Source organism: Rhinatrema bivittatum, chromosome 2, assembly GCF_901001135.1.
Source record: "Rhinatrema bivittatum chromosome 2, aRhiBiv1.1, whole genome shotgun sequence".
NCBI lineage: Eukaryota > Metazoa > Chordata > Amphibia > Gymnophiona > Rhinatrematidae > Rhinatrema > Rhinatrema bivittatum.
Window position 1 is genome coordinate 309,152,307 of NC_042616.1, and position 13,688 is coordinate 309,165,994.

The 13,688-nt window shown below is 44.1% G+C and overlaps 1 protein-coding gene across 1 annotated transcript in view; it reads right to left on the reverse strand.

Annotated features, from left to right (window-relative positions):
* ULK4 (unc-51 like kinase 4) overlaps positions 1-13,688 on the reverse strand; it is a 1,180,200-nt gene that overhangs the window by 1,033,813 nt on the left and 132,699 nt on the right. Inside the window, exons 12-13 of the mRNA XM_029589702.1 lie at positions 11,133-11,232; positions 6,008-6,112 (exon numbers count right to left, since the gene is read on the reverse strand). Of these exons, the coding sequence (XP_029445562.1) occupies positions 6,008-6,112; positions 11,133-11,232 (205 nt within the window). The remainder of the gene's footprint in view (positions 1-6,007; positions 6,113-11,132; positions 11,233-13,688) is intronic.

The window sequence follows — 13,688 nt, forward strand, 5'->3', positions numbered from 1 at the left end:
TGAACCATCCGGTCCAATTCCTCATGGAAGCCTGGGGATTGCAACCCCAGGTCCGGAGTAGGAGGCAGCGCTTGCCTAGCCAGAGGGTCCACCGGTGACAGTGGAGTCGCGGTTCCCAGCACCGATGAAGGTGTGGAACGCCTCGGTAATCCAGTCTCAAAGGAGGATGGGGGCTTCTCTGGATGGAATTTCTTCTAGGAGGCTCTATCGACACAGATGCTGAGGGCTTGTCTGGATCGGCGGACTGAGCCTTCTGATGGCGATGCCAATGTTTCTCCCGATGCTCGGCCCGGTCCTTTTCCGGCGCCAAGGAAGATGTGGTGGACGACTTCGGAGTAGCCGTGGTCAGACGGGAAGTACCGGTGTCCAACTGTTGACGGGAGATGGATGTGCCGGCTCCAATGACGTTGAGGCCTTCAACAGAGTCAGTTGCTTCGCCTGGAAAAGAAACTCCATCTTTTCTGACTGAGCCTTATGGCCCTTCAGAGTCATTTGGGCACATTTGGTACATGTAAGAACATTGTGGTCCGCCCCTAAACACAAAACACAAACCTTATGGGGGTCTGTGATGGACATTGTCCAGGGATAATCGGGGCATGGATGAAAACCCAACGCCATGGCTCCGAAAAAATAATTTAGCCGTGGTGCGGTCGATGGCCAGTAGGCCTCGGAAGCAAAACTGACGGGAATCAACCGCAAAGGGAGGTAAAGCTTTACCTACACTTCTGCGGGTATGGAATCGATAGGGGGACCCCGGATGGAGTAAAGTTTATCAAACTTTGAAGAGAAATTCCATGAGGAAAATTCCTGTCAGGAATATCAAGAGAGCTCCTTAACCTGCATGGCTATTGCCGCGCGGAAAAAAAGAGACTGAAGGGGGACCTCTGCTGGATGCATGGTTAGTGGCATGCTGGGCATGGCCAGTGGTGCCAGTCAAAGTTCTAGAAACTTAAAAAAAAAAGTGTTCTGTGATTGGACTCCATCCTGATGATGTCACCCATATGTGAGGACTACCATCCTGCTTGTCCTGTGAGAAAAGATGTGACCCATCTTTGCTTTAATTTGATGTGCTCTGCTAAGTTCAAATATGTCTCCTATAACAAAGCAACATCTACATTTAAAGAATAGAGGTATATTAGTATTTGGTTATGTTTTACAGCAATTAATATTGCTTACATGAAATGAAAATCTACAAAATAGAATTATTCTTCATAGAATTTTGTATTATGATTGCAACAATTGTTAAGCCTATAGAGGAAGGGATTGCTCTGGAAGCACACAAAGAGCAAATTAATAAGGTCCCCTAAAACCCTACAGCCCCATAGATCTGGAGCAAAGTATTATACCTATATGATTCTATGGGTGTCCATCCTCTCCCCCCACCCAGGATTCTTTCTTTAAACCCAAAAATCGGGGTCACGTGAAACACTGAGCAAGGCAGCTCTGTTAGCTCTGGGGGATACCCTGTAAAATCCACATTAGTTGTTAATCCCCATGTGATAAAGAAGTGAAGTTCTTATAATGTAAGTTGTGGTCTTTTATCTAGCACAATGGATATGGCCTCTGCAGTGCTTAAGAAAGACAAAGAAGCCGATGCAATACAGGGCGCTCAGCGGAGCACCTTTGTTCACGGTGCTCTTTTATTAAAGCCCTTTTGATCTTCATTGTTTCCTGCTCACCCTTATCGGAGGATACCCTGTTTGACTTACCCAGCCTAAACATGCTCAAAAGAATGCCCCGTTTTAGTGCAGTTAACAGTACACAAATTATTAGGGGTGTGCATTCGTTTTGAACTTAAATGTAAAACGCAACTTTTTTTTTTTTTTTAACTTAAAAAAGTGATGAGGCGAAAACGATCGGATTTCCAACTTATTCAACATAGCTATGTTGAATAAGTTGGAAATCGCGATTGTTGATCCTAAATAAAAATTTAAACCCCTCACCCTCCTTAATCCCCCCCCCAAGACTTACCAAAACTCCCTGGTGGTACAGCAGGGAGTCAGGACGCCATTTCTGCTCCTTTGCGAGGAGCATGTGACGTCGGCGTCACGTCGGAGTGACGCGGCGTCATGTGATTCCCCGCGCGATCGCTCCGGGATCCTCGTTGCACCCAAAAGGAACTTTTGGCCAGCTTGGGGGGGCCTCCTGACCCCCCCAAGCTGGCCAAAAGTTCCTTTGACGTCGGCGTCACGTCGGAGTGACGTCGGCGTCACGTCGGAGTGATGCCGGCGTCACGTGCTCCTCACAAAGGAGTTCAGAAATGGCGTCCTGACTCCCTGCTGTACCACCAGGGAGTTTTGGTAAGTCTTGGGGGGGGGGGGATTAAGGAGGGTGAGGGGTTTAAATTTTTATTTGCACGTATGGACATAGACTCAACTTATGGAATTCTCCATATGTCCATATTGACCGCAAATGGGACCCCCTTTCGACTTATGGACTTATGAACATAAACTTTTGCTCTGCACATCCCTACAAATTATGCACTCCATTTGTACTTTATAGCTGCTCTGAGGAGAGCAATTTCAGACAAGCAAATATACATGGGTAAATAGCTTTGACAATTGCCATCAAGGAGGGTAATTTTATAACAACTCATGCAACATATATATTTCAAAAATATATGTTATGACAATTTCAAAACAAACTTGTGTGTATAAGTTCACTTTGAAAATTATTCAAAATAATGCACATGCTATCCAGCACAAAGTTACACGTGCTATTTGCAAAATATACATGGGAATTTACATGCATATTTTTTAAAATCTGAAATATGCATGTAAATCCCTAGAATGCCTCTCTTTTGTGTGCATAAAAATATACAAAATCAGGTTACACGCTGTTGTGACTCTGGGAGGTGGATCCCTTGCCCGAGGTGGAGTTGGCGCCACAAGTGGGGGAAACACCACAGGTCCCCACTGTCTGTAGGCGAGGCCAGGATGCAGAAGAGCCCACTGGAGCTTCACAAGTACCAGGCCGCATTCCCCTCAGGTTGAGCCCTTGGGTACCGGGGCCGGCTGGACTTACGTGGGATCTCTGGCAGAAGAGGAGACAGCGCTGGATGGAGACTGGGACTGGGTCCAGAAGCCGGCGTGAAGCCTTGAGAGTAAGGGCATAGTCGAGAGTCAGGGCAGGCGGCAGTTCTCGTAGTTGTGGTTCCAGGCGAGAGTCAGGGCAGGCAGCAGTTCTCGTAGTCATGGTTCCAGGCATGGGTCGAATTCAAGACGAAGGTCAAATAGATCAGGAATGCAAGAGAGATCCTCCGGGGAGGAATAAGATACAGGACCTAGAAAGCAAGAAGCCAAGGCAAGGTCTGCAAGCCAGACCTTGCCTTAAATAGAAAAAGGAAAGGTGGAGCAGAGATGCGCGCGCAGGCCTAGAGAGCCCCAGAGGGGGAAGGGGCCTGGGCTGAGGACGGCCATGCGTCAGAGAAGGCCCCAGCAGAGAGGCCTATCTGCGAGCTGGAGGAGAGGCCTGCGGAGGAGTGCCCCTGGAGCAGCTGGCTGCCGTAGCCAGCATGCCCGGCCCCGAAGGTGCGGTGCTGGAGAGGTAGGTGGAGGTGGCCGGTTGCGGGGAGCCACAGCAGCAGACATAACAGTACTCCCAACCCCCCCCCCCCCCTTTAGGCCTCCCTCTAGGTTTGGGTTTTCTGGGATGATCCGCATGGAACCGCTTGATAAGATTCTTGTCAAGAATGTTGGTGAGGGTTCCCAAGGATTTTCTTCACGGCCGAAACCCTCCCAGTCTAGAAGTTACTCCCATTTGTGGCCCCGCTTCCTAAATTCAAGGACCTCGCAGACTTGGTATGTGGTGTCATCCTTGGTGGTCAGCTGAGGGATTTCAGGGATTCTCCAAGAGGGCCAGGAGGGGACTCAGAAGGGACATGTGGAAGGAATTATGTATTTTCAGGGAGGTAGGCAAGTGGAGTTGATATGTGATGGGACATAGCTGCCGAAGCACCATGAAGGGACCAATGTAACGTGGAGCCAGGCACATGGATGGCATCCTTAGGCGAATGTACTGGGTGCTGAGCCACACCACCTCTCCTTATCGGAATTGGGGTGCTGGTCTTCAATGGCAATCTGCAAATTTCTTGGCCGTCTGGGCAGTCTCCCGAAGCATCTGCTGGGTGTGGATCCAAAGTCCCTTTAGTTTTACCGCTGTCATTTGGGCTGCAGGAGATGGGACGGACAATGGAAGAGGGGTAAGGGAGGAATAGGTTGTTTCCCATAAATGATTTGGAAGGGTGAAGCCCTGGTGGCGGTACAGAGATGCGAGTTATGGGAAAACTCAGCCCAGGGAAGGACGCAAGCCCAATCATCCTGGCGGGCGTTGACGTACGATCTCAGAAATTGTTTCAGGATACGATTGGTTCGTTCAGCCTGGTTATTGGCTTGTGGGCGATAAGCGGTTGTGAAGTTCAGGGAGATACAAAATTTCTTGCAGAATTTTTGCCAGTATCTAGTGGTGAACTGGGAGCCTCAGTCGGAAGTGATATGATGCGGCAAACTATGGAGATGGACGAGATTATATCATATAGTGACATATAATTTATTGTAATAACTTTTATTTCAATTACAAAAAATGTTTTAAAAAAGATCTCTTTACAATTATTTGTATTTTTAATATAAAAAGGAATACATATTTCCAAATAACAACATTGAATATTAAAAACATCCATACATCCATCCATACACACATTAAAAATACTTATCTCTCTCGTAGTGAAATTCCTTTTCTCCGTTATGTTTGAGAAAACTCTCTTATTTCTTCTTCACAAAGCTTCATAATACTCCCAACATGTTTCGCCTTCTCACAGGCTTCTCCAGGAGAGTATATTTCAATTCACTACTGAACCCATATCTTCCAAATGATCTTCCCAAGTATCCCCATGCATATATATTCTACAAAAGAGTTTTTAAATAACAAACATTTTCATAATCCTTCAAAACCTTTTTTTTTTTAATTGGTCCTTAATAATTATATGTGCGCCAAATATCCAATAGGCGCACATATAAAAATGCACACCTCAAATCCCGACTTTTATTTATCAAAATCGCCACCAAATGAATATCTAATTCTCACTCAATTTTTCTTTCTTCTAATTGCTTCTTCTGAAAGAAACAAACACAATCCATATTCCACATGAAACACACAAAGAAAACCAAAAAGCAACACCACAAGGAATTGAAAGAAGCGAATGAACTCACCACCAAAGAAGCCCACAGACGCTCACTTTCTTCTAGCATCTCAAGGGACGGTTAAACTCGCCATCCAGTGCTCCTACCATGTGACAGGGGCCGGCCAATGGCACGGATACCCTGTCACATGGTAAGGGCAAAGGGCCATCGGCGCCATTTTGATTAGTGGCAGCCGACAGCCCGAGAGCAGGAGATCGCTCCCGGGACCCCCATGGACCACCAGGTACCTGTAAAAAGTCTTTGGGGGGGTCGGGAGGGTGGGGGAAGCTAAGGAATTAGTTTTAAAGGGTTGGGGTGGGTTTAGGAGTTATTTTTGTGTGCCGTTTTTCCCGCCCTTCCCCAAAACGATAACTATTCACATCCCTAACTGGTAATAGGATACAAGGGCGGGCCAGAGGGATGCGCTACCGCTCTGATAGTCTTGGAGACAGGGAGGGCTTATAAATTAATTATACGCCCTATAAGACGACACCCGGCATATAAGACGACCCCCGACTTTTGAGAAGATTTTCAGAGGTTAAAAACTCGTCTTATACGCCGGAAAATACGGTACAACTAAAACTCCATTTTCTCATTACTTTCTTGAGCACCAGCACCTTAGTAAAATCTAACAAAAATGAAAATGCCTTGCTAAGAGAATCTTGAGTGGGAATGCACATAATTCAAATAAGAAAAATAAAGAATTCCAAAATATAAGTGGACACTTATAAAAATGTTATCAGTATTAAAAATAGTATCAGTATTATAAACAGAAAGAAACAATATACATTTTATTTTACCATTAAAAATATTTGTTTATCATACTGAACCTTGGGATTGTCAATGATGGAGGTCACAATCAGATCTGAATCAGTAAAAATCAGCTCTTTAATTTTGGATTCCATGTCCTGACGACTGACGTGGACATTTTCAACCTGTAGAAAAACAAACAGCCTTTATTTCCTTACCAAAAAGAATATTCAGAACCATCTTTGTACTATTTAACTTTAAAATGTTAGTTATGCATATTTTAAAATGCATGTCCTGCTTTTGTGGGAATAGAAAATATCATTATGGCATTAGATGGGGACCCAATTATATTTGTGCATATATAAAATTTCTATATGATTTCAAGCCAAAATAAATCATAAGGACCTGATTCAAACATTTTTTTGAAATTGCAAACAAGTCATATATTTGCGCTACTTTATTCACCGGAAAAGTCTCATCAGCTTTGAAAAACGTTTAGATTGGGCCACCTACATGAAAAGTACACTGTGCACAATCCAATTTTCTCCAATAATGAAAAATAATTCAACCAGTTACTCCATATAGGGAGGGTAATTTCAAACTGGACAATGTAATAAATCAGATTGATAGACTAAACAACAACAAATCACAGGAACCAGATGGTATTCACCCCAAAATTCTGAAAGAACTCAAACATGAAATTTCAGACCTCCTTCTGGTGATTTACAAACTATTATTTAAAAACAGCTATGGCACCTGAAGATTGGAGGGTGGTCAATATGATACCAATTTTTAAAAAGGGCTTCAGAGGTAATCTGGAAATTACAGGCAAGTGAGCCTGGTGTCTGTGCTGGGCAAAATGGAAGAAGCTATTAAAAATAAAATTACTGACCACACAGATTTGGTTTAATGGGGGAGAGTAACAGTTTTTGTAAAGGAAACTCCTGCCTTATCAATTTACTAGAAATGTACATACAACAAAAAATTGTTTTTAGTATTTAAAACAGTACCAGACTGTACGTAACTAAAGGACCTTGTGAGATTAGCAAACTGCACATCTAAATGGCAGATGCAATTTAATATGGAGAAGTGCAAAGTAACGTACGTAAGAAAAAATAATCTTGACTATCGGTACACAATGCTGGGTTCTGTGTTAAAAGTCACCACTTAGGAAAAAAGGACCTTGGTGTCCTTGTATAGCAGAAGTTGCTTACCTGTAACAGGTGTTCTCACAGGACAGCAGGATGTTAGTCCTCACATATGGGTGACATCACAGGATGGAGCCCAATCACGGAACACTTTTGTCAAAGTTTCTAAAACTTTGACTGGCAGCTACTGGGTATGCCAAGGATGGCACTAACCCTGCAACCAGCAGGGGTCCCCCTTCAGTCTTGTTTAAAAGCTATAGTAAGTGCCAAAAAATAAAATAAGAAAACATAATGAACCCAACACCGCAGGGTGGCGGGTGGGTTTCGTGAGGACTAACATCCTGCTGTCCTGTGAGAACACCTGTTACAGGTAAGCAACTTCTGCTTTCTCACAGGACAAGTAGGATGATAGTCCTCACATATGGGAGAGTACCGAGCTGAGGATGTCCGACAAATGCACCAAATGTACTCAAGATGTGCAATAGGCACAAGGACTGGGGTGGAATTTGTTAGATGGCATCCTGAACCCTAATGGGCAGGCGGAAGGGTGTTGGTACATCAAGTTGCAAATAGGTTGCGCAAGACAGACTGGCCGAAGATGGAATCTTGTCTTCCAGCCTTGTCTAAACAATAATGGGCTGCAAAGCTATGGAGAGAACTCCAGGTAGCAGCACCGGGACTGCCACAATCCCCTTAGGAGGCTCCACAAACTGGAGGAGCTCAAACATTTTGTGCCTGGCATCCTCCTCCGTCAAAAGCTGGAATTGGATGGTCTCCACTATCACCCTGATAAACCCTAAGAAGGTTAAGTTCTCACGTAGAGACTTCCTTCGCTCATCTGGAGGAGAAAGGTCCAACAGCAGACCATCCAAATCCTCTCAGAGTACTCCATCTGATTATCCCCTTAGGGATCATAGGGACCCTCATCCTCACTGTTTGCCACAGGGGATGGGGCTCTAGGTGCACGGCCTATGTCCAGAGGTACAGGCACCGATGGAACTGGTTGGGGGGACTATAGGCCTTGGTGGAGTTTCCTCAGAGGAGGAATTGGCAACAACCACCATATCGGAAGGAAGAGGCCTTGGTGCCCCACCTGGCACTGGTGCAGTCCCTGGAACCGATGCCAGCTGGGTCAGTAATGCACCAATAAGCACAGTGAGTTCTCCAGAAGCAGTACAAGGATGAGTGGAACCGGCTCCGCTGCCATCGGTACCACAGGACCAAAGTCCTGTAGCACTCGCTCCATCGCTAGCTGGACTCGACGCTCCAGCTCCTCCTCGAATGTTGCTGATGCCAACAGCGACTGGGAGGAAGGAGGGGTGGTCAGAACTTTCCAGATCCGCGAGGGGGATCAGCAACTGGCATCAGGACCAGTGGAGACCACCGCGGACCCTGGGCATCGATGGAGGATGGTGCTCCTCACCACAGGATCACTTCGGGGGCATCGAAACAAAAGCCGGTGCATCCCCTTGCCCAGCACCGTGAATCAATGGGGACCAATGCCAATGCTTCTTAAGCTTCCCTCAATGCTTGGCCCGGTCCTTCCCTGGTGCCAAGGTCGAGGACGACGAACCCAGCATCCTCGGCCCAGAGGAGTTCAACAATTGTCGGTCTCTGGCGCCTGATACACCAGCGACCTCAACGAAACCGATGGTCCCACCGATGTTGATGGTGAGGTGTCCATCAGTGCGGCTCCGAGGTCCTTTGATGCCGATGCCGCCAATGCCCATGGCTCAGATTTCTTCAACCCAAAGAGCTGATCCATCTTGTCAAGTCGAAGCCAATGTCCCTTCAGAGTCATCTGGCGCACAAGCGGCAACCACGGATGTCATGCAATGCCTCCAGGCAGAGGATGTATACTTCATGAGGATCAGTGATCGACATGGTCCTTGGGCACTGGCATCAGCAAAAGCCAGATGTGGCCATGACGGGGCTTAACAAAAGGGAAAAAGGACAGAACTATGGCAGCAAGTGTCAATGGCCAGGGGCACAGAGGTACTACCAACACAGGGGGAATCGACTTGAAAAAGAAACTTACTCGAAATGCTGAAAACCCTGACTGGGGGCACTATGGGAAGGCACCGAGAGGGACCCAGCAACAGACCGGAGAAAGAAGATCGTGAAAAACAATTAAAACACCTAGTTTTCAGAGCTCAATCAAACCGCAAGGCTAACAGCTCCACTGGAAAAAAAGAGACTGAAGATGGACCCCGTGTGGATGTGTGGACAGATGTTTTCTGCAATGGGCTCCATCTGATGATGTCACCCATGTGTGAGTACTAACATCCTGCTTGTCCTTGGAGATTAGGTCTAATCCTTCTTGATCACACATTTTATATTGTGCACAAAATTTTACATAAACTACATAAAATATGCATAAATCTACCCATGTTCGCGTTTCAAAAAATATGCTGCATGTATTTAGCCGCATAAGTTTTGACTTATCTGGCTAAGTGTCAACAAATATCCGGCTAAGTAGCACTGTTTAAGACTTTTCCGGCTATGTAAGGTAATCATATAAGTAAAAGAAAAGCACTACCATAGATGGATACGTAAGATAAATGGATAACTAGCATTTGAAGACTTATCTGGCTTTCTTACTTATCCAGCTATGTAACACTTTTTATCTGGCTACGTAGCAGCAAAGCCACCATGCAGCCGGATAAATAATACATTATCTGGATAAGTGACAGACCTGCTATGCATGAGTATTTGTGCTCCTAATTTTAATCATTTACACAAGAAAATTTTAACTCGTGTATTTCCTTTAGCACTACTTGACTTTTAAACAAGTAAATCATCCAATTTTCTAACATGTGCACATGAAGGAAATTACCAGTTAGACCTGGCAAACTGGTGGACTAATAGTTTTCTCTCTACATCATCAAGACCACCCTGGTTCTTCAGCCTGCAATCCCCCCCCAATTTATCCAGAACCCTCACCCAGTCAGTATTTGCCAATAAAGAATTATTATATTCTGAATTACACCAGATAATTAGCAGGTATAAATATGTGCAAGTAACAGCCAACCGTGCATCACGTTCACAAGTTTTAAAATAGCATTTTATATGCTAAATGTTGGCCCCAGAACTCCCTGGCCCACCCCTTTTCTATACGAGGAAATATACTTGTGCACCATTACTTGAGAATGTATGTGAGGTTTATCAAAAAGCAATTATGCAAATATACACTATTTGAAGTGAATTTTAAAAGGGATGCATGCACCAAAATCAGGAGGTGTGTGAATGTAGGACATGCGCATTCTCACTCGATTTTAAAAGTCACATGTGCGCACATCTCCCGATATGGGACTATCTCACTTCGAACAAAAAAGGAGCGTAATGTGGGCACGGCATGGGCATCCAGAGCAGGCCCAGGAGATGAAATCATAAGTACTTACTCACGGCTGAGGTCCAGTGCCGCATAACTTTACTTCTGCTATGGAGCAGGTATAAGTTTAAAAATAAAAAAAATAAGAATCTCTGAAGGATTTAAGGGGTCTGGGGTAACTGAGGACATTGCAAGCTAAAGAACCAGGGGGGATTGGAGTACCAAGCTCAACAGTGGGCAAACTGGTGGATGAACTGGTGAAATGCATGCCTGTTATAAAATTCCCCCACTTGCATGGCTCATACCCATGGGTGCAGCTGTGAACAGCCACTTGCAAAATCGGGTGCACACATAAGCTCAGCTAAGATATTTCATAACGTACATGCTATTGTGCACATATATTATCAAACTGGTGCATCCCTGGGCTTGCGCCAAAGCACATGCGTATATATGCACCCGCGCACCCATTTGAAGGTTACCGTCCCTGTGCATGCATGTTCTCATTTTTACGCACCCAACTCTTTTAAAATCAAAACGTATGCACATAATTTCCAACTCTTCCCCAGAACGCCTCTCCCCAGTCTGGGTAAAAGTGCACAAGTAACCATGTTACACACATACTTTTACATACAGAGAGCCCAAAAAGTATAGTAATATGTAAAAAACAGAGAACATTTACAATTTATTTTCCTTCAGTTTTTCATGCAAAAAATAAAAATAACTTACCTTGGCCACACTAGAATCCCTTTGCACAATATCCTGAGTAATAGCAGAGGTTTTGCCATTCAGTTCTATACCAATGCTAGTTCTAGGAGAGGGACGGGAGCTAAAACAAATTGCACAAGTTATTCATAACCTAACAGTCAGAATCTCTATTGAATAAGTCTTTCGAATTCCATGTTTGCAAAGCCAACTACATGATCAAGCAAGCATTTGGATATTCATGACCAGTGACATATATTTCAAGTTTTTGTTTTCCCTAGAGTTAAATGTTAGGGCACAGCCAGCCTTGAACTGGGGTCTGCTCAATTCAGGGTTGGTATGATGTGCGTAAAGTCACAGAATGGCTTTCAGTAACCTAGGCTCAGATCACTGAAAGCCTGGTTATGGCCCCACCCCTGAGGATCTGTATTGGTGCTCAGCAGAACGAAAAGGCATGCTGGGATGCCAGGAAAGAGTTCCCAGCATTTAGAAAGCTCGGAGATCAAGTAATGATAGAAGATTCCAGTGGAAGTCCCGTAAGCTCATAATTCTATGTATACTGAAGACATATAATATGAAAGTATTGAAGCTCTGTGTTAACTACCTTGTCTGTCTATGGGAAAACAATTACTACTGAAACTGACCTGGACTAGATTAATGGACTGAACAAAAGCTTTGCCCCTACCATGAGTGTTTGCAACCTTAATTGAAGTTATCTGATTATTTATACCTGCAGCATCTTATAGGTCAGGGAATGTGTATGTTATCATCTTTACTTACTAATAAACCAGCACTGAGATACCATCCTCAGTGTGGTTTGTACTGCAGAGCTTCCAACCTGACAAGTTAGCAAAAGGAAACTTGTTCTGTGTTGCTAAAGATTTTCCTCAAAATCATAGGGAAGATTATGCATTAATGCTTATATAGTATGACTTCAGTTTCGGGTTGCACTGCAGCAAATCTCTCATTTTTGGGAACATAATAAGACTAACATTTATATTTGATAGTACATTCAATAACCCATTTTTCAATAGTGTTTCTTCCATTTAAAAACAATGTAAAATATTAAAACATATACCTTAGTCTCATTCTCTACACTTGACACTTCATCTCCCCTATATTGGAGGCCATCTCCCCTTTATTACCATAGGCAAAATTAGTGGCTCTTGCCTGTATCAGGAGATGGGGAATAGGATTTTCAGAAGCCTCCTTGACTGCAAACCCCAGCAGCCCTTTTTTCATGGAAAGGGGCAGTCCAAGGCTCAGCTTAGTCTGATGTTTATTTTTAGGCCATGACCTGATCAGCTATTTTGAGTCATGATAGCGAAAACAGGCAAGAGTGAAGCTCATTGCTCAAGCTGGTACTAGGTGGAGAGGAGCCAATAAATAGGCAACATGGAAAAAAGAGTGGTACTTCATACCATATCAGCTTACCAAATCATGGGGGATTTTTGTCTTGCGGTATGAGCCACATGGATTCCCGAAGATCTCAGTTCATACCGCAAGACTGGCCCTACACAGCACAGGAAGCAGACAGTTTATGTGCCTGGGCAAGGAGATGTCACAGAACCTATAGCTGCTGTCGTGCTGAGCTGGGTAGCAGTGGTGCTCCTCCTCTGCTAGACTGCCAGCTGCTAATTGTCAGTGGCAGAGGAGGGCTCCAGTCCTGGCAAATAAAACAAAAACTTGTTCACAGCATACCTCTTTCCTGCTAAACCTGTGATCAACTGTTCAAACAGCCAATCTTACTTTTTTTTTTTTTTTTTTTTTAAATCACCAAGGGCCCAACTTCTGTGTTTAAATAAGGATTGAGGAATAATGAGGAAAGAGCCCATGAGCGATTATAGTTTGACCAACACTGCTCTAGAGACTGCAGCTTCAGTGTGGTTGGACTCTGTGGCAGGTAAAATTCTCAGTTAGTAAGCAAGACGTATAGCCTGAATTTTAATAGGAATGAGTCACTAGATTTAGCAGCAGTGCTCTGCACTGCAGAATAGAAGAAAGAACTTCACATCTCCATCTGTCAGGGTCAGGAAGCTAAATACATCACAGAAATGATCAGCTCCATCTCCCCAGAGGGGAATAAGATTGCAGAGATTCTGCACAATTTGGATGACCCTTGCACATGTGTTAATATTATATATTAGGTTCAGAGGATGTTTCCTTCTTAGCTTTCTCCTTTGAACAAGTGAGGCTGAGCACGAGTTATAACCCTGGAAATCTTAATTTTTCTAAACAGCACCAACAATAAGGTGAATTTTCAAAATATTTCATGTGCAAAAATGAGCATATATGCATGTAAATAGCATGTACCCACATATATGCAATTTTATAAAGCTCAAATATATACACATAAATACGGTTCATGAATAAATATATGTTTGTAAAAAAGAGGTGGTCTAGGGGCATTATGGGATGGGGCCAACAGCTAAGCGTGAGAATTACTATTTTTTTTAAGAAACTTGCATGTGTAGATTTTACAGCTTGCAGAAGTATATTTACATCTGCTCAATATCAGACATAAGTGATATTAAGCATATTTATTGTGAAGTACTGAGGGGGTGGAGGGTCTGGGAAAAC